Source organism: Periplaneta americana, chromosome 4 (assembly GCF_040183065.1).
Source record: "Periplaneta americana isolate PAMFEO1 chromosome 4, P.americana_PAMFEO1_priV1, whole genome shotgun sequence".
NCBI lineage: Eukaryota > Metazoa > Arthropoda > Insecta > Blattodea > Blattidae > Periplaneta > Periplaneta americana.
Genome location: NC_091120.1, coordinates 28,642,021 through 28,662,371, shown reverse-complemented (window position 1 = coordinate 28,662,371; position 20,351 = coordinate 28,642,021). Strand labels below are relative to the sequence as shown.

At 34.9% G+C, this 20,351-nt stretch overlaps 1 protein-coding gene across 1 annotated transcript in view; it reads left to right on the top strand.

The window, feature by feature from the left end:
• The first annotated feature begins 1,015 nt into the window (after positions 1-1,015).
• Positions 1,016-20,351, top strand: part of LOC138697642 (putative leucine-rich repeat-containing protein DDB_G0290503) — a 59,368-nt gene continuing 40,032 nt past the window's right edge. Inside the window, exons 1-3 of the mRNA XM_069823068.1 lie at positions 1,016-1,190; positions 11,762-11,910; positions 16,286-16,603. Coding sequence (XP_069679169.1) covers positions 1,145-1,190; positions 11,762-11,910; positions 16,286-16,603 — 513 coding nt within the window. The 5' untranslated portion in view covers positions 1,016-1,144. The remainder of the gene's footprint in view (positions 1,191-11,761; positions 11,911-16,285; positions 16,604-20,351) is intronic.

The window sequence follows — 20,351 nt, the reverse complement described above, 5'->3', positions numbered from 1 at the left end:
CATTTCCACATAGGCCCTTTTGCCAGTCACTCTACGTTTCCTTTGTAATTGAATACCTGCTCAGAAAAAGGATGTAACATCAAATTCTTGAAATATATGATGTAGATGGAAAAATTAATTTTTGAAGCATTGATTTATAAAAAAATTATTGCGTCCAATGGCTGAATAAACTTGTATCCTTGTTTAGTTAAATGGTTTCTCTTAAATTTTCTAATGAGGACATTAACTAAATTTGTCTAATGGTATTGCGAGATTCATTATCCATTTTACACAATCACTTGTATAATACTATGTATTTTTTTTACTTCATTTCATTACTCTTCAATGTATTTTCATCTCATGTTTCTCCGAAATCAAATTGTACTTTATTTTTAAATTTATCATTGTTCCGTATTCTCTCCGCAATCATATTGTATTTTTAATTTAACCTCTGCTTTGTATTCTGGATCCTAGTGGTCAGCCGTAGATTTCGGCCAGATGTCCCAAATTGTGGAATTTGTGTAGGCTTAATGGAATATGCCTCTAAAATAATTTTCGTTTCTCCTGAAACATGAATTACAGTTTTGTTAGTAACTTCCTTATTCCGGAGAGGTCTTCAATTGAGAGATTTTATACAACGCAATTATTATCTTCCTACCTTAATACATAGAGTATGCATTAACATTATTAGATATTCTATTTTCTTCGCTTTCAAGTGTAACACCTCACGGCTATCTTGATAATACCGCTGATGCTGTGATCAGCAGAAAGGAATACGAAAAATTCCGAAGATATCCTATACAGTACAAGACTTTATGACGATGTCTCCGATGCTAAAATTATTTGCTAGTCATTCATTACGTAATTTATACATCTCTACCTTATTTAATACAGATATATTAAAATGGAATTAATGAAATAGGACTGCTGTATCAGTAAATAAACTTCCTTACCGGTAATAATATTGGCAACGATTGTCATTTTCTCTATCTTCTGGTTGTTAGGCAACGTTACGATAATAAACAAGTCTGGTTATTATAGGGTGCAGATTATAGATTTGGTATGGGTTCAAAAATCGCTGTCTAAACATCTGTTACACAAAAATAATAGTATTTTACATTCTTAGTGTTATTCATAGTACTTTTCAAGGGATTATGGTTTAAAAATGTCATTTTCGAAAGCTCCGGTACACCGTTTCAACGAAACTATCAGTGAGTATTTTCATTATATTTCAGTATGATGGTGGAGTAAATATTTTGTCTATTTGTTTTTACATGTAAAATACGTGTCTCTTAAGAACTTCTATTTAAATGTAATATATATTAATACAGAATAGAATAGAATGTTTTATTTTCGGTGGCAGAGTTATATAGGAATTGAGTTCTTTTTTTAAATTTTATGTATATAATATACGTGCAAATTACAACTAGGCTATGTCATTGTTCCATATTGGCATATCGTACCATCAGTTTACCATTTACTGGTAAACGGATTTGGTCGAAATCGTACAACTACCCGTCTATGATATTATACATAGTGAATAAAAATGTGTCTTGCCGTCACGCAGAAACATTTTATATCGGCAGTCCCTTTAACACAATAGTACGTATGTTCAAACATAGAACATGTTATCTCCATATTCAAACCTGACCGAAGGTGATGGACTTTAAAGTTTGATCAAATCTTTATAGTGGCTTCCTCCGGAAGAGAAGTTTAAAGCTGTGGGTCCCATATTGCAGATTTACAGTACCGGTACGTGAAAGAATCCTGATCCTAACAGAGCACAAGCAAAGTTTATCGACCTTTTCTCGCCCACGTTTTATTTCGACACTGAATAACCTCTACATTTGAAGGCGTCATTAAATAAAATACTAACACCACTGCCTCATAACATGAAATATTGCTAATTACTAGAAATTAGCCTACTATAACACCTTAATAAATAATAATTCGATTAGTTAACCTAGGCAGTCGCATTTTTGTTTTACCTTTTTTCCCCTATTTTCATTTTACAGTAAAATTTGTTTTTTAAAAACAACTCTTGGTAAACCTTTTCTGAAGTTTGTTCTTGAACACCTTGTGGAAGTCGGAAGTCGCATTATCGTGGTCGCGGTGAGAGTGAAAGGAAAGTGTGCAGCTGCATTTATTATATTGCAATACGTCAAATATCTGGGTATCATTATTGATCAGAATTTAAAATGGCCTCATCACATTACTTATCTTTGTAAGAGGCTTCGTAAAACAATTTATAAATTCGTTAATCTTCGATGCTACTTATCTATTAGAGTTCTACGAAATGTTTATTTGGCCATTATTCAGTCTATTATTCAATATGGTATAATTGTTTGGGGTGGGAGTACAAAAAGTAATCTTTGTCCGTTAAATTTACTACAAAAACGAATAATTAAAATTTGTTTGAAGAAATGTTTCGATTATCCAACTAAATTAATTTATTCTGAATTTAATGTATTTAATATTGAACAAATTTATAAGTATACGCTGTTAAAATTTTATCATAAAAATCGTAATAAGTTTGTATTACAGACACACAATTATGACACAAGACGAAATATTAATTCAACATTAGTAGAAGCTAAATGTCTCACATCTGCTGGTCTAAAGCATAGCATAAATTTTGGCCCTCCATTGTACAATGCTTTAACTAAATTACACCCAGAACTTCTAACATGTAACCCACTAACATATAACAAGAAACTTAGAAACGTGTTAATATCTTCAATTTGATTAAATAAATTTATAGCCTACGTGTATGAATTAATCAACCTATATTATATTTGTATTCTATAATTTTGAAATATATATTAGTCCTACTTTTCACGTGCGATATTATTCTTCTCTAGTGTTAATATTATATTATATAATTCCATTGCCGCTGTAATTATATTTTAGTTCCTATTTTATTTTACTTATTTATTTTTATTTTTATTATTATTTTTATTTTAATATTATATCTGAACTGCAACCGAGCACGAGCGCTGCTCATTCGGTCTCAAATTTTGTTAATACTACTGTATCTAATTTTTATATTGCTTGTATGATTTTATTTCTATTTCTCTTGTTTGTTTTGTAATTATATTTCTTTATTCTGTATATTTAAATTTAAATAAAAAAATAAATAAAAAATCCGCATAGACAAGAAAAAAAAACGTTATTATACTATGAAACTGCTTATATTATTTAACTGCTTGTATAAACAAGAATTCGTTGTCGAGAGTCAAATTGAATGTGTGTTTATAATTTATCGCTATGAATAGTACCCACAACTCTCAGTTACATTTCCAATATAACTTATATCGTTAATAATAATATATTTAATCACTTTCCAGCATCTGCATTATAATTCGATAGCCTATGAAAGGTTCATTTCGCAAAGAGTTAAAGTTTATTAATGTTGCAATTTACTTTACACCTCCTACTGAAGTAAGAAATACTCGTAATTATAGTCACGTCGCTGTTCTTTCCGGCGTGGCTCCGCCTCTTTGCTCACGTCATAGTAAGAGTAGGTTCTATAAAGAGTAGGTACATATAATCGTTCGCCATTTTAGTTCTTTCATTGCCAGTTGTGGTTAGCAGACGACGCTATTTTCCGCACCGTTAAACATTATCACGTCGTAGCACCTATGATAATCGCATTGTAAATTTTAGGTTTCATAGATAAATATCTAAGGAAAGCATAGAAAAAATTCGAAATCAAAATGTTTTTTGGGAAGGGAGAAAAAATTACTAACTTCGAAGTGTCCTGTTCAAAATAGACATTGACACCTTCAAAGGTTTTTCTTTAGATGGGAGTCAAAGCGAGAGAAATGTTTAGAAAGAATTACTTTTAAAAGTGATTCCTATTCGAAATCTGTACCGTACTAGTTTCCCAGTTACTGGGAGTAACATATGCGCGGACCTCAGTTTGCAGAGTAACAACTTAGGTCTGTTAGATCTGTGGATTCGCATAGAAAGGCCAGCCCTTCGGCGGGGCCCAGCGCTTTGTGGGACTCGCTGCCGGGAAAAAATTCAGTCTGTCGATTACGTTCTTGTTATAATGTTTAATGTGAGAAACTTAAAAATAAATAGCTAAGTGAATGTTGAGATAGCTTTTGTATACCTAACGAAATCAATTGCTGACTATAACGTTAATGTATATGGATCAAATGTTGCACTGTTTGTTGAAGGTTTAATTACCGGAGTATCCAGCTGCATGGCTCTAAGTCGATTGTTACCTTGATTCTATTATTATTATTATTATTATTATTATTATTATTATTATTATCATTATTATTATTATTATTATTATTATTATTATTATTATTATTATTTTAAATACGCCTAAAAGAGCGCGGAATTAAAATTTGTACTGTTGTAAAGTCTCGTATGCTTGCTGCAAACAGCAAGGAAAGAACGAAAATGGCGGACGATTATACCCAGTATCTATAGAACCTTACGAAGTCCATAACGAAACCAACAGCGAATGAAAAGACGCACATGTTTAAATGTAGCCGACTTGCAACGTGATTGGCTGCCGGAAATAAGAGCGACAGGACTATATACAACCAACAAAACCAATGCTTAAAAATAAACCACAGCTCGCCTTTCACAAATCAATTTTTTTCAACAATGAATAAGTTTGAATATGTTTCTTTGCATCGCGTCTGATGTGCTTCGTGAGATCGACTTTGATGACATCAACAATGCTTTCTCTGTGAAGAAAGTGCGAAGGAAATCTTTGTAATTCACAAGTAAGATGCATGTAGGCCTATTTTGATTCCTGTAATTTATTGTTTTCTGAATTATAACATTTAATTTAAAATTAATTTAAACTAAACATGACCGTATAATAGCTGCTTATAAATTGTTTTCGGGAGTTGGGGAGAGGCAAATTTTAGCACTGTCTAGGGCCGGCACTATACTTAAATCCGGCCCTGGTTGTTATTTCATGATCAAAATAATAAAACTGAGAGATGAAATCATCATCATATCCCTCACGTATTAGACCCTACAGGATCTGTTACGGTCTCATGCTAGCGCTTGCGTGGTCTTCCCAATTTCCTCTTTCCTCCTGGTACGTAAGTAAGAATCTGTTTAGGCCATCTTGTGCGATCCATCCGTTCGACATGTTTTTTTTTTTCCCCCACTGAAGGCGATATTGTTGAACAAAATTAACTATAGGATCCATTTTTAGTTCCTGCAATATGTCCACATTTTTACGGTGTTCCAGCAAAGAGCATCCCGCTGTTCGTCGCATGAACCTCATTTCAGCTGTCGTCAGCCTTTGCTCATCAGCTTTTCTGATTGTCCATGCCTCGCTACCGTGAGGACCGGTCGAGCTAGTGTCTTATATACCTTTAGCCTTGTATGTTTCTGAACATGGGATGATTTGAAGACGGTGTTAATTACGCCAGTGATTTTTATAAATTTAGATATGTTGTTTGACATATCTTCATCAGTGATGTAAGAGACGTTATAACCTCAATAGTTAAATGAATTAACACGTTCAATTAAAGTATTATTTATCATGATCTTACTGGGAACTGGCTTCTCTCCTGAAAATGCCATGACTTTCGTTTCCTCTTTCGAGATTTCCAAATTGAAATCTGAGGCGATTATTTGCAAATTATAAATGGCTCTCTGTAAAACATCCTCTGTTTGAGCGATAATAACCTGATCGTCGGCAAACATTAGTGTATCGAGAACTGTGTTTCGATTAATTTGAATTCCAGCATGATGACTTTGCTGAGAGATGAAATAACTTTACGAAAGCTGCACAAATTAAGTGTAGGCCTATACTGTATTATACATATTACGTTTAATAATCTGAATTTCCTCAATTCCACTCAAGAAATATTTCACACAAAATTGTCCGTTACACAGTTACCCATATATTCGTGATTATATCCGACAAAAGGTTCTTGGAATGCTTATCGCAGTGCTGACAATATCTGGAAAGATAAATGAGCGATAGATTTGCCCTGTACTACAGCGAAGAAAGGAGTTATTTCGTAGGCTACGATTATCTGATTTATCCTGGACCATAAGGAAGAAAGGAGTGCTTGCGTAATCTATGATTATCAAAAATCATTTTCCCGCGTAATGTAACATTTTCAATATTATTTAAGTATGTTTTTTCTCCAGTATGTGGTGTGTAATGGGATTGAAGCTGCATCCAAATATTTAGCAGCATTACAGAGGGAAATTTTTCACCAACCAAATATTATCCAGACTTGGAGGGGCAAACGATGAATGTCCAATTTTTTACGAAAAATGAGATTCTTTTATCGCACTGTACACAATATTATAAACTATGTTGTTGATAAATCATTGAAGTGAAAAATACTGACTCGAGAGAAACAAACAAAAGAAAATGTTATACAAGCAGGAAAAACGCTGAAGGTCCTTGAGTTTTTTTTTTTTTTTCTCGAAATTAACAAAAGATAACATTCATCGTCTCCCTCCTTCTACCGAAGTCTTCATGTATGACGGGCCAGTTCAAAAGGGAAACAACTCAAAGTTTAAAGTTTTGATAACCAGCATTTTGAAGCTTCATGTTGCTGTGAAAAACCCAAGGATCATATTTTAAATTAGCCTACTTCAAATTCTATCTATAATGTTTTATATAGCCTACAGAGCTTTCATTTCAAAATTTCCCAGTCTAAATAACTAATTATTTAAATTGAATTCAATTTAAACAAAAACACATCAATATAGATATTGAGAGGGAAGTCTGAAACTAGGCTTAATTGCATTTTAGGTTTCACCCCCACCCCCAGCTACCCCCTTCAGAAATGTCAAATGGCATCCCTATATAAAACAAAAGATGTGAAATAAATTAATGAGGTGTATAAATAATTGAATGATCTTTCATATTTAAGTATAAAAATATAGAAGTGCCATTTGAAATTTCTAAAGGGGGTGGCTGGAGTGGGGGTGAAATCTAAAGTGCAATTAAGCCTGGTTTCAGACTTCCCCCTCAATATCTAAGTTGACGTGTTTTATGTTTAAATTGAATTAAATTTAAATAATTAGTTATTTAGATTGGGATGTTTTGTAATGAAAGCCCTGTAGGAAGAGTACAGGGGAAAAACTTGATAAGTCCAAAATTATCGATTTTCTGTTTTAGATGTCATGTAATAGCTCAAGTAGTGTAGATTTGTGTAGTTTAACTGTACAGAATTTCAACCTCATTAGTAAAAAGAAATTTGAAGACTGGTAAGCGAAAAACAATAGAATATAATAGGTCTTGAAACTATTAACTTGCTCTCCTGTAAAAAGAGTAAAACGTGACTTATCAGGTTTTTCTCCTGTAATCTTCAATTATACTCTAAGTTTCAAATTAGTGTGTTAATTGGATTTTTCACAGAAACTTGGAGCTTTAAAATTCAGTGTTCTCAAAACTTTAAATTTTGAGTTGTTTCTCTTTTGAACTGGCTAGTCGATGTGTGTGGTGAGCGGTGAGTGGTGTTGTGTGCTGTGTGTGTGTGTGTGTGTGTGTGTGTGTATATGTACAGGGACATCATTTTAATTTTACTAACATTTTTAATATTAACCTGTCTATACCTTTAGAGAACCGGAAACACCGCTTGCTCCCCCCTCCAAGACTGGAGTTCGATGATACTGGCGTAAAACACAAGTCACTCTACTAGGCATAGGAAGGAAGAAAAGTAGTTCATCCATTTACGTAAACTAGGAAATATCGCGATTTTGAGTTTGATAATTTTCATTAGGTTTTTCTTTAATCAAAGTACAGTACTGTATTAAGAATAAGGGTTTTTACTCACGAAGTGAGTTATCCATGCGAACGTATTCATTATGCAGTGTATATTATACTGTCTACAGCACATTAGCGTACAATATAGAGAAAGAAGTTAAATTGAAAAATAATCATACTATGAATATTTAAACACAATTTTGAAAATGGTGGCCGTTCATTTCGATACAGGCTTCAGTTCTTTTGTGCATATTATCGCACTATAGACTATTGCATCTAATTCCAATTGCCAGTTTCGTCCTTCGTACTAGTAACTCATGTTGAAATAATTCTGTACCTACTCTACGTACTGTAAATTCAATCTTCACTTCTGCCCGACCCGAAAATATAAAATTACTCAGACATGCTATCTACTGTCCGTCCAAGTGGTTATGCCGCAGGATTGTAGAAAGGGAGGAAATCACGTGACAGTTAATTACTTAACGAGGCCCTTTTATTTAAGTTAAATTAAACAGCTGTATAATATCACGTAAACTTCCAATTCCCAAGAGAAATTAATGTTTTCAGAAAAGAGCTAAGACAGCCCAACTATTACAGAGGGGCGAGCAGAAGCAGGTGGGGGAAATCGGGATGCGACGTAGGCAAACGGACAGTACCTGTGCAAAAATGTGATTCAATATTGAAAGCTCTTTCGTCACTGGAAAACGCGAACATATTTCTGGAACGTACTATACTCAGTAACTCAGTACTGCTTACTATCTGCGGTCTTGGTTCTGTGTGGAGTTGGAACTTCCTTAGTAGAAGGGGTGGGAGTGAAGTACATTCAAAAACTCAGGTACAATAAAAATTTAAGTAAAAATAAAATGATGTCCCTGTATAAGTACCGTGAACTTGGGTAAACATGACCGCTGATATAAGCTTGATCACAAAAAAAAAAAAGATTTAAATCGTATTAGCCCTAATCGTGACTACAAATTATAAAAATGTATAGCCTACTTAAGAAATGGATAGAAAATGATGAACTTTAAAATATATATTCCGTGCAGCTGATATGATTTAATTTTTTTTTGTCGTTAAATTTACCCCAGCGGTAAAGTTTAACCTAGTTTTATTTCAATATTTTAATTTTCAACTCCAAGAAAAAGAAACGTTTTCTACTATATTTAAAGTCATAATGTAATTTCTGTTTAAGAAATAATTATACTATTAACAATACCATCCCATCGCACCTCCTCATACTCATCCTCTTTCACAATAGCCCTGCCAAGACTCTGGAATTCGCTGCCTGCTAGCATCAGGGACTGTCGAAATAAAATTGAATTCAAACGCAAACTTACTAGGCACTTGGTCAGTAATCGATTTTTTGTAAATAGTGTCTTTAATCTATCACAAAATATGTCAATATCCATCACTATACAAATTTGTTATTCTAGGTTTAATTTGTAATTCAGTAAATATAAAATATTCTTTCTTTTTCAATGACTATTACACTCTTACTACGTCATACTACTTTTGACCAATAAAACGGTACGAAAGGACGTATTTCAACCAATCATGGCTGCTTATCGCACAATTTTATCGCGTCCCTAGCATTTGTTTCTTTGTTTGCCAACATTTGAAACTGCGCTGGTCTGGACGTCAATATATATATATATATATATATATATATATATATATATATATATATATATATACATATACAATTACAAACTACTCTAGTCGATGCACAGCAGTTTCAAATATGACTCGCATTGGCATTCAAGAACAAGAATTAATAAAAATCACTGATCATACTTGTGCATCTTCTGAAATCCGATTTACAAATAAATGAAGAGCACCATTCGGAAATCCTGAATAAGTTGAATACACCATGTAGGCCTAAATCAACGAGTTCCACTTCTATTACGCACACGTCCAATATAACATCAACTGAATCATCAACCACATTCAAATTTGAAAATTGTACACTCAATAATTATTCCTTTTAAAATTATTTATTCGGAAATTCTGAATAAGTTGAATACACCATGTACGCCTAAATCAACGAGTTCCACTTCTATTACGCACATGTCCAATATAACATCAATTGAACCACCAACCACATTCAAATTTGAAAACTGTACATTCAATAATTATTCCTTTTAAAATTATTCATGTTTATTTTTATGTCATCGTCGTTAATTAAAACTTTTCTAACACTTGTGTATATTAGTTAGGTTATGCTATAGCTTCTGCTATGATATTATGGATAGTCACGTATCAGAGATTGTTTAATATTAAGATTTATTGAAAATCATCTGTCAAGTGACGTTGATTACTGGGATTCGGATAATTGAAGTGGAATGTTGCATTTTAATAAAAATGAAACTGAATCAACAAAGCCTTCTTGACTAGTAACATTGCCATCGTGTATAATAGATCGAGAACTTCTCGACGAGAAGGCATTGCTCACTACTGCCATCTAGCATGCATCTAGCGTAATATTTGTAATGTTGAGATGGTACAATAATACATTTGAAGACAGTTGTATTTGCGTAAGTCAATTAATATTTTATTGTATTGGAGTACTTCGTTACTTCTAATCTTTATATACTTTCTTCTAATCGTGTAATAGTCAATTAAATCCCACTCGAGTTTTGATTTTCTCTAGATAAATCAAAACTTCTAGTGAGATTACTGTTGATAAATTATCTAGCTTTAATTAGTCAGGTAATCTTTTCGTACTTTGATTTTTATTGTAATTGTAAATTTAATACTAATTGTAATTTTATTTGTAACTAGCCGTATCCGTGCGCTCCGCTGCACCCGTTAGAAATAAATATAAAGTAATTACATAATTAAAATAGGACATTTGATCCAGGGAATATTCGTGTTTGATGTAAGGATAAATCGTTTATTATGTTACTTAATTTAAATTGTATTTGCATAATTAAAATGCGATCATTTTGATCCAGAGACCACTCATTTGGTCATAAAAATTATTTTAGGAAATACAGGAAACGAATGTACAGAATAGCCTATCAAGTTTTCTGTGCATAAGAAGCTATTTTAATCTTACCTGTCCTCGATTCACTCAGAAGTTACTGTAATAACATTATAGCATTATGTCCATCTAGAGAAACTACACTTTCCAATTATAATTATACAAATCGGTTAATTTAGCTTCCGATATTACTTCATACAAACACAGAAACATTATCTGTAAGCTATCTTTCATAGCTTTCGATTGTTGCTGTCCAAGGCCCCTTATAGACGAAGTCATTTGTTTTTTAATTCATTACACGGCCTTAGATGGCAGTTATTTTAATTTTAAAACTCATTTATCTCATTAAATATCAGTCCTATCAAAATTTTTCAAGGAATAAAACTTATCGAAAATTATTTTTAAAGAAACTTTTGTTATGTAACATTTTTCACAAAAATCAATAGTAAGTGAGATATTTCGATTTATTTAATTCAGGCACCCTTATAATCCCCTTTTTAAATAAAGTATTTTGAATGCCATATAGCCTAAAATCTAAGTTACAACGAACTTAATTTATATTCCAATTTTCATCGAAATCCGTTCAGCCATTATCGCGTGAAAAGGTAACAAACATACAGACAGACAGACAGACAGACATACAAACAAAAATTTCAAAAAAGCGATTTTCGGTTTCAGGGTGGTTATTTGTATATGTTAGGACCAATTATTTTTGGAAAATCGAAAATTACCAGAAAAATTTCGGCTACAGATTTATTATTAGTATAGATTGTAATTTTATTCTTCATATTATAGTTGGAATTTCCTGGTAGAGGGGCAGAGAAGGCCTGGCTGCCTTGTCTCTACCAGGTTAAATAAATAAATAAATACTAATATATATGTATATATAATGGCTGTAAAACTAATTTCGAAAGAAAAATGCTTTAAAATCATGGCTAATATATTTAATATAGCCTAGTGATTTATTTCCTATTTCTGGTTAATTTTATTCTAACCGATCAATTTACACCAAACAGCCAAGTTTACACATTCTATTTTACTGAAAAGTAAGCAATAAATGTGAACGGGATGTTTTAATGTTTCAGACTGTGCACCTCCTGCGAGCAAATACACTCCGACCATGAACAGTAAGGTGAAGGGCCTCATTCCTTACAGTAATCAAAAAGGGCCGAGGTTTCAATTCATTGGCTCGGAGAGTTGCTGCAGTCAGGATTCCCGGAAGAACTCATACGATGTAATGACACTTTCTAACAGAAAATCGGTTAATGAGCTCTTGTCGAAAACCCCCCCACTCAAACTGCGCACATTGCTACATCTCCATAGCAGACTAACGAGTACAAAACTAACAAACCGTGACGCGATGGTCCATAGAGGGACAAGGCCAACTGCCGGCCTCACGCTCATATGCCTCAAAAGAGGTGAACGATCATCCAACCAGAACGGGAGTAACGTGTGGTCAGCATGATGAACCTCCCATCGTACCTACTGTAAGGTGGCGAAATTGAAATTCGGATAAAAATCGCAAAAAGCGGAGCAGATAGTGCTCATTCAGCTGGCGCAGAGCATTGAATGCATAGCTTACATCTCATGCCACGTGGCAAGGTAGCGATTCACGGAGGATCTCTACTCACATATACCCCTCCAACTACGCGCCGATATTCCTTAATGTGCTGCACAACGTTCCAAGTATACACTGACGTTCAAAGATATCTGAAGTCCAATTTTATGATCGTGTAAGCGAACTTTCTAACCACGGGAAAAGTCAGAATCAAAGATGTATCAAATTCACAAACTTTTAAATAGTTTCGCTAGTTCTCAATAGCTGACTCTATTATTGGGACGGGTAAAAACGCATTTGGGAAAATGTTGATGTAGATTAATTATAAATTATTCTCATAATTGACATTATCAGCGGTTTTCCGCTAATTTTTCACAATCTTTAGAGAGGGATGAATTTTTAAATTTTATAATGCGGGTATATTTATATATGGGAAATGCCTGTTATTATTCGGTTGAGAAACTTTTATCATCCAGTCTGCTGTCGAAAAATGTGAAAGTTAGAATTTATAAAACAGTTATATTACCGGTTCTTCCGTATGGTTGTGAAACTTGGACACTCACTTTGAGAGAGGAATAGAGATTAAGAGTGTTTGAGAATAAGGTGCTTGGGAAAATATTTGGGGCTAAGAGGGATGAAGTTACAGGAGAATGAAGAAAATTACACAACACAGAGCTGCACGCATTGTATTCTTCACCTGACATAATTAGGAACATAAAGTCCAGACGTTTGAGATGGGCAGGGCATGTAGCACGTATGGGAGAATCCAGAAATGCATATAGAGTGTTAGTTGGGAGGCCGGAGGGAAAAAGACCTTTAGGGAGGCCGAGACGTAGATGGGAAGATAATATTAAAATGGATTTGAGGGAGGTGGGATATGATGATAGAGACTGGATTAATCTTGCTCAGGATAGGGACCAATAGCGGGCTTATGTGAGGGGCAATGAACCTCCGGGTTCCTTAAAAGCCAGTAAGTAAGTAAGGGTATATTTATATACTATTGGCAACACTGACTGATACCTTCGTCATCTAGTCATAAAAATAATAAAAAAAGAAGCTACGCTTACACGAACAAGTTATCGAACACTATCGATTAGTGGGATCAAGTATCTTTGAACTTCATTGTATACTCTCGCAGTATACGTAGCTATGTATTTATTTCTAACTGCTGTGGAGATTTGTATGCGCATTTTGAGGAGAGGTTTCGACATAAATAAATTAATTTGAAGTAAATAAGCTAGTTGTATCATATATGGATATACTAAGGGTTTCCGAAAATTAAGCCGACGTCTCTTTCCTCAAGAACGTGGAACCGGATGGTGTAGAGATTTTTCTCGTTGCCAAAACTTTCATAACGGTCTCGGGATCCACTCACTATCCTGGCAAGTTGAGTACCGAGTCTTCCCCGGGCGAAAAGACGGTCGGAGAATAATTGTCCCAACGACACATAACAGAGCAGATATCTGGTGACATGCGTATTATATTTTAGGAACTGACAGCATAAGAAAATATATATATTTTATTAGAGTCGAACAAACGAAATACGCATTTGCCGAAGTTTGCAAGCGGGCTAAAGCAAGGAGATGCGCTATCACCTTTACTTTTTAACTTTGCTCTAGATTATGCCATTAGGAAAGTCCAGGATAACAGAGAGGGTTTGGAATTGAACGGGTTACATCAGCTGCTTGTCTATGCAGAAGACGTAAATATGTTAGGAGAAAAACCACAAACGATTAGGGAAAATACGGGAATTTTACTTGAAGGAAGTAAAGCGATAGATTTGAAAGTAAATCTCGAAAAAAAAAAAAAGAAAACAAAATATATGATTATGTCTCGTGACCAGAGTATAGTACGAAATGGAAATATAAAAATTGGAAATTTATCCTTTGAAGATATGGAAAAATTCAAATATCTTGGAGCAACAGTAACAAATATAAATTACGCTCGAGAGGAAATTAGACGCAGAATAAACATGGGAAATGCTTGTTATTATTCGGTTGAGACGCTTTTGTCATCCAGTCAGCTCTCAAAAAGCTGAAAGTTAGAATTTATAACACAGTTATACTACCGTCAAACCGGGCTACTTGGACCCTTAAGGTGTTACTTGAACCCAGAAGAAAAAAATGTTTACTTACCATTGGAGTAACTTAGGTGAAAATATTTGTACAGATGAAAGTTTGCAGAGAAAAAAACCACAACTTTCGACACCAAACTGTTATTTTACATCGACGAAAACATTTTTTTCTTCTCGGTTCAAGTAACACCTTAAGGGTCCAAGTAGCCCGCTTTGACGGTACCGTTTGTTCTGTATGGTTGTGAAACTTGGACTCACACTTTGAGAGCGGAACAGAGTTTAAGGGTGTTCGAGAATAAGATGCTTAGGAAAATATTTGGAGCTAAGAGGGATGAAGTTACAGGAGAATGGAGAAAGTTAGACAAAGCAGAACTGCACGCATTGTATTCTTCACCTAACGTAATAAAATTAGGAACATTAAATCTAGACGTTTGAGATGGGCAGAGCATGTAGTACGTATGGGTGAAATAAAAAAAACATATAGAGTGTTTGTTGGGAAACATGAGAGGTAAAAGACCTTTGGGGAAGTCCAATACGTAGATGGCAGGATAATATTAAAATGGATTTGTGGGAGGTGGGACTGGGATATGATGCTAGGGACTGGATTAACTTTGCTCAGGACAGGAACCGATGGCAGGGTCATGTGAGAGCGGCAGTGAACCTTCGGTTTCCTTAAAGGCCATTTGTAAATAAGTAAAGTAAGCAGACAAGTAAAACAATATCTAACTAAAATTCTGTGAATATAAGCTCATTCAAAGACACTGGCATCGTGATTGAGAACTGTAACATCTCATCCCGAGGAACAGTCACAATCGTTCCAGATTCTATGCACAAAGGCATGCAACACACCGCAATAAACAAGCAACTACTATATTATTTCACTCATTAGTATTGCATCTGTTGACAATGTACCTCGCACTTCTATGCCCAAGGTTGCGGGTTCGATCCCGGGCCAGGTCGATGGCATTTAAGTGTGCTTAAATGCGACAGGTTCATGTCAGTAGATTTACTGGCATGTAAAAGAACTCCTGCGGAACAAAATTCCGGCACATCCGGCGACGCTGATATAACCTCTGCAGTTGCGAGCGTCGTTAAATAAAACATAACATTTATACCTCGCATTTGACTGATAGATACTAACCACGATATCTCTGTAACGCGTAATCGAGTAGTTTTTGCTCCTACATTTAAATAAATTGGTATTATGACCTTTATCCTGCAGTGCTGTTTCTGAACGACACTTTCAGAACATTCTGTATATGTAATTTTACATACATGAAATTTTTGAACTTTTAAATAAAGATATCTTAAAGTAGTTTCGCTTAAAATGTAAATAATATAATTTTTTCATAGGTGTTTGCTGGTAAAATCCATATTCTTACACTTATCAGAACCAAGGCCGCGTATGCAGTCGAAGTCGACTTACGGTCATAGTAAATAGTACTGAGTTAGTGAGTATAGTAAAGTAAAGGTAAAAAGGTATCCCCGTAACATGCCATGAAGGCACTTGGGGGGCATGAAGGTAGAGCCCCATGCTTTCCATGACCTCGTCACTAGAATGAGGTGGTGTGGTTGGCACCACGCTCTGACCGCCTTTTACCCCCGGGAAAGACCCGGTACTCAATTTTATAGAAGGCTGAGTGAACCTTGGGACCGTTCTGAAAGTTTGGCAACGAGAAAAAATCCTGTTACCACCTGGGATCGAACACCGGACCTTTCAGTCCGTAGCCAGCTGCTCTACCAACTGAGCTACCCGGCCGCCCTAGTGAGTATAGTACGTTCCAGAATTATTTTCGCGTTTTCCAGTGACGAAAGAGCTTTCAATATTGAATCATATTTTCGCACAGGTACTGTCGTCCGTTTGCCTACGTCGCATCCCGGTTTCCCCCAATCACTTCTGCTCACCCCTCTGTAAAGGCTAGTGGGTGGGCTGTCAATTAAATCAAAGTAGGCTAATGTATAACGTGTTTGTTTCAGTCAAATTACCATAGCGTCCAAAGCAGAGTTCCAGACAGCCTTGTAGACAATAATGAAGCCTTTGGAGACGAGAGAATAAGTGCCAGACCAACCTGTTCACGTGCGTCAATTTCCTACATGCCACGTATTTCTTCAATACCTAGAAAGAATACGGCGTCTAACATTGACATGGCCAGTACCAACAAGTCGCCTCAAAAAAGAACTGCTTCAAAAGGGCCCCTCATCACCGATAAACAAAACAAGAGAGGGTTTGAAATACAGTTTCTCACAAAAAAGAAAAAACTTGGTGTTCTGAAACAGGAACTACTGGAAAAACAGGTAAGTAAAATGTTGTTGTTGTTTTCTAATACCAGGCGTTTGACAATAAAGTCATTTGACCTCTTGCACTTCAATATTTTTCAAATATATTATCATGGCCAGCCACTGAAGCACAGATTTTGAGGTGTTCCGAATCCATTTCTTGGTTTGAGTTGCACAATGGACAGTTAGGGGACTGATATATTTCAATTATATGCAGGTGTTTGGCCAAACAATCATGGCCTGTTGCCAATCTAAATGCAGCTACAGACGATTTTCGTGGTAAAACAGGAATTAACTGTGGATTATGATGCAGAGAGTTCCATTTTTTTCCCTTGGGATTGTGTTATCAAATTTTGTTTGTTGAAGTCTAAGTATGTAGATTTAATAAATCTTTTCACAGAGTAATACGTAGATTTAGTAACAGGTCTGTAAGTAGCAGTGCTGCCCTTCTTTGCTAAAGCATCCGCATTCTCGTTTCCCAGGATTCCACAGTGGGATGGTATCCATTGGAATGCAATTCTTTTATTGAGTGATATTAATTGAGAGAGCATTTTAGTTATTTCTGCTGTTGGAGATGAAGGTGTGTGTTTAGAGACTATTGATAGAATAGCTGCTTTGGAGTCTGACAATATAACTGCATTCTTAAATTTATTGATGTGGCAGAGAAGATTCCTGAGACTTTCACTTATTGTAAAATGTAATTGACGCATTGTAACAAAAAGTACAGTCATTTTTAAAATAGGCGTTTACGACACATACGCTTCAAGTAAGTACAGATAAACTATGTCTTAGTTCAGTCTTGTGTGAAAAACAAGTTTGTTAGTTCCAATCGAGACTAGGACAGTAGCGGCTGGTGGTCAAAATAATGAGTGTGCTACAATTTCTATATTGGCCTACTGTATACACTTATATGCATGTATGTTAATTTGAGACTCGCCTAGTGACGAAATATGAAATCCATACGACGTTCCTTCCTACTGTAGAACCTGTCAATTACCCTGGTGTTAAACCCTTCAACTTGGATATCATACTCTTTTCTATTGACACTGTTACTTCACAGAATGGATCCTGTAAATTGTTGGAGGCTATGTATCGTAACAATTGAACAGCTCCATCTATATTCCGGAAGGCAGGAGGTCCGTATAGAACTAAAATTTGTGTCTTTAACACTCTTTTGTTCAGTACAGTATAGCTGTTGACAGCAACTTCAAGTTCGCGTTCAGGAAAATTACGCTATCCAAGAATTGCCAGAAAATTTGCTGTTTAACAATTTTGTTGCATCTAGATAGCTTAATGACTGGAAACGGTGAGTAGTTTTCTGAATTATACGGTCACATACTTCCTTGGCTTCAGTTTTCTGGGATTCCATTCTCGTCGCTTGCTGACTGGTTCAGGAGGAACCTCAAAAACCAGGTAGACGGCAGCAGCAGTCGGACACTTGAATTACCAAATAGGCCTACATTGTAAATAGTTCCGAGTTCTTCCACAAACAAGCATTGTCTCGTTACGCTTTACTTTTGCAATCTCCAAGCTGTGTTGTGCTGAAGCTGACTACAGCACTTCCCCGCGTAAAAATAGCCAATCAGGGCAGTGATTTCAGCTTCGCACATGCGCATTAATTGTCTACATTCTCATTTAGAGTTTTGAGTAGCACATTGTATCCCCTGAGGCACCAAAGAGCTAAGAGCGAAGACTAAACACTCTATAACGCGTCATGAACATAACCACGGAAAATTTTCAAATGGCAGATCAGATACTATGGTGGTATTGCAAATACATTATTTGAGCAAAAATTATCATTGTGCTGTAGCACTGTAGCACATAAGAACGAGCCGCCCCTGGACTAGGATACTGTGATCATTTATGTATGACGCATTATTTTGTAAAAACTTAACCAATGGGAACAAGAAAAAGAAATGTAGGCCTAATTTTAGACAGGTTGTGATATAAGGATTGTAAATAAAGCAAAAATTAGCGACTTTATTTTAGTAAATACAACTAAAAGGGATCTAACAGAAGACAACTTAATATTAAATCCGAACTCCCTTCCCTATCTTACTCATGTGATGTTTTCATCTGCGAGGGAACTAAAAGAAACAAGAACAATTTCCATACAACAGAAAAATTGGAAGAGAATATTTCATAAATTTCAAAAAATACTTCGGCATAAATCCCAAACCTTTAAGGAGGTACCATAATAATTACATGCCGGAAGATGTTTCCAGGAATTGCTATAAAACACTCAAATATGAATAATGTTGCTGAATTTAACAACACATTTTAACTTCTTATCTTGCCACGAAATAAAAGTAGGCGATTCTTAATAATTCTTGTGGCTAGGATCCGAATTTGAAATCCAAAATATCCAGCTATTATTATTATTATTATTATTATTATTATTATTATTATTATTACATGGCCTGTTACGGTATCAAAGAGGAATTTTCATGCCATCGTTTCCTTGGACGACCCAGTGTTCTCTTCCCGTGTGGCTGATAGTGGAGTTTGGCTTTTGGTATTCTGTGGAATCGCATGCATGTATCGTAGATGATTTATCCAATTATTATGATTTAAAGGCATGTTCGTCCGTTAAGTACAATATCAATTAATGGATGAGTTTAATATAGTCAATACTTAACAATACTTATAATATTGTTAAGTATTGCCTGTATTAAACTCATCCATTAATCAATTATTATGAGTTTTGATTAAATGGTTACTTTGAACATAACTTCATTTTAAGCCTCAAGTAAAACTGTAACAAAATAGCTAATTTGTGGATATGTGAGCTAGTTAATTTCTTCGAATTTTTGCCCTTGAACATTCAATAAAAAGACAGCATTCCAAAAAAAATGTTTACTTCAGGTCAACAATATACTGTAGAGTCGATATCGCGTAGTACACTTTTACATGCACTACTTCCAGACATAAAAAACTTTCTCGTGTGGCGAAGAGTCCTTCAACCGCAGTTCGCTTTGAAATTCAGAATTATTGTAATAATGGGATGGCAGTAATTTGCGAATAGAAAGGGATGTGGGAGAAGATGGTCGCCAGCGATTCATTTGATAGGTCTGTAACTTTACGTGCAGTAGCGGTTATTGCGGTGTGCTTGATGAGCAATCAAACCGAGTTGAAGCCTCAAGTCTGATGCGGTGTCATTACGGAGGACACAAAACAACTACGATCACACGGCGTATCTCGGTGACCAGCCACTGAGATTAATGCGGTGTTTCCTAGAGAAATGAACGAACCTGTATGACTACAGATATTGAAGCTGTCTGAACCTGAGCTTATATGATTAGGAAAGTATGAGATATCGAATAATTTAAAAAATAAAGACACAACATAAAATACCTTAATCTTTGTCATACCAATATACGAAGATGCGCATACATGTGATATATTTATTTATTCATTTATTTATTTATTTATTTATTTATTTATTTATTTATTTATTTATTTATTTATTCTGGTGTAGTTAAGGCCACCAGGCCTTCTCTTCCACAATACCAGGAATACAAATACAATAATAGAAATAAACAGAAAAAAATACACTATATACAAAGTAAAGCTACACAAGAAATAAAGGGAGAGAGAAAAAAACACTATAAACAAAGTAAAGCCACACAAAAATATACACAGGTTGCAGTCACACAAACTTTAAATGATTAAGTAATTGTATCCTAATTAACTAACATAAACAAGAACCTTGTGATTTTAATCTAGATTAAAAAAGAAAAAAAAAACACAAATCACTACTTCTAGC